The sequence below is a fragment of the Mandrillus leucophaeus genome, unplaced genomic scaffold (assembly GCF_000951045.1).
Source record: "Mandrillus leucophaeus isolate KB7577 unplaced genomic scaffold, Mleu.le_1.0 Scaffold274, whole genome shotgun sequence".
NCBI lineage: Eukaryota > Metazoa > Chordata > Mammalia > Primates > Cercopithecidae > Mandrillus > Mandrillus leucophaeus.
This window is the reverse complement of record NW_012102854.1, coordinates 432,589-434,460: the sequence shown is the minus strand read 5'-3', so window position 1 is coordinate 434,460 and position 1,872 is coordinate 432,589. Positions and strand designations below refer to the sequence as shown.

General features: G+C 42.7%; 1 protein-coding gene across 3 annotated transcripts in view; it reads right to left on the bottom strand.

Moving 5' to 3' along the window:
• Positions 1 to 1,872, bottom strand: part of ZNF529 (zinc finger protein 529) — a 73,180-nt gene that overhangs the window by 63,250 nt on the left and 8,058 nt on the right. For all 3 annotated transcript variants that reach the window (XM_011984782.1, XM_011984783.1, XM_011984781.1), the window contains exon 2: positions 1,172 to 1,256. In XM_011984782.1, coding sequence (XP_011840172.1) covers positions 1,172 to 1,246 — 75 coding nt within the window. In that variant the 5' untranslated portion in view covers positions 1,247 to 1,256. The remainder of the gene's footprint in view (positions 1 to 1,171; positions 1,257 to 1,872) is intronic.

The window sequence follows — 1,872 nt, the reverse complement described above, 5'->3', positions numbered from 1 at the left end:
AGTACCTCATGATTTGAGGGTGGGTGTGATGGAAAGAGTTGTCATTCACTTGGTCTGCCCTATCCTCTAAGTGTATGTTTGCTCCCCACACCTCTGTCATCCTTGGTCTGAAGTGAGTGCTATTCCACCTTAGGAACATACTGATGACCCCCAGCACTGTGAAAATCAGAACACTGAATGGCAGGATTCAAAAGGGCCATGACAAATATGAGGGAAATGGAAAAGGAGAATGAGATCCATCTATTGTGGCTCAAACTTAACAGACAATGGCAGCAAGAAGTGGGGAGAGAAGAGAAACTTTCTCTGGAGTCTTGCCTATTCTGTGCTTCCAACAATATGCCCCTTCCCCATACCTTGCCCAATGCATCTCTTCATCTATATCCTTTGTAATATCCTTTATATTAAACCAGCGAACATAAGTGTTTCCTTGAGTTCTGTGAGCCACTTCAGCAAATTAATTGAACCCAAAAAGGGAGTTGTGAGAACCCCATCTTTTTTTTTCTTTTTTTTTTTTTAAGACAGGATCACGCTTTGTTGCGCAGGCTGGAGTGCAATGGCACAGATCACTGCTCACTGTAACCTTGAATTCCTGGACTCAAGTGATCCTTTCACCCCAGCCTCCCAAGTAGCTAGGACTACGCAGACTTGTACCTCCATGCCGAGCTAATTTTACTTTTTATTTTCTTGAGACAGGTCTTACGTTGCCCAGGCTGGTCTTGAACTCTTGGCCTCAAGTGATCCTCCAGCCATGAGCCACTGTAAATGTCTGGGAACGCCAACTTGAAGCCCGGTTGGTCAGAAGTTCTAGAGGCCCGGACTTGCAACTGGTGTCTGAAGAGATGCCAGTCTTAGGGACTGAGCCCTCAGCCTGAGGGATCTGATGCTATTTCCAGCCAGATAGTATCAGAATTAAATTGGAGGATACGCAGTTGGTGTCTGCTGCAGAACTGATTGCTTGCTTGCTTGCTGGTAGGGGAAATCGCCACATATCTGGGGGTCACTGAAGTCTTTGGTGTTGACTCTTACTGTGTTTGTTGTTTTCATGTGAGAGCGGAGCAGAAAAGCAAAGAAATGTTTTCCCCTGGTCTGTTTTCCAGACCAGTCTTTACAGAAACACACACAGAGCTTCAAACAACACTGCACTTACACAACCCTAAAAGTTAGTAAGTACCTCTTTCAGTTCTGCTCCAAGGACTTCAATGATTTCAGCTTTACTGTAGTCCTGGCCTTGATTTTTAACATCCATCTCTCAGCAACTGGCAAAAAAAAAAAAAAAAGACAAAAAATATCAATGAAGATATATGGATTAGCAACCAACTTGATAAAATTAATATTTTGCAAAATAATGCACCCAACAACTGTAAAATACACGTGCTTTTCAAGTGCACATGGTATATTCAAGACAGATCACATATTAGGCCATAAAAAAAGCATCCGTGAATTTCAAAGGATCAAAATCATACACAATGTGTTCTTTGGTGAAATGAAATTAGGAATCACTGACAATGAAGTACCTAGAAAACACACAAATGTTTGGACATTAAACACCCTTCTACATAATCCATAGGTTAAAGAAGAAATCAATGGGAAAAAGAAAATAGTTTGAACTAACTGATAGTGAAAATGCACCATATAAAAATTTGTGGGGCTAGGCATGGTGGCTCATACCTATAATCCCAGCACTTTGAGAAGCCAAGGCAGGTGGATCACCTGAGCTCAGGAGTTTCAGACCAGCCTAGGCAACAGGGTGAAACCTCATATCTACAAAAAATACAAAAATTAACAGGATGCGATGGCATGCAATCACATGCTGTGGTCCCAGCTACGTGGGAGGCTGAGGCAGGAGGATCACTTGAGCCCGGGAAGTCGAGG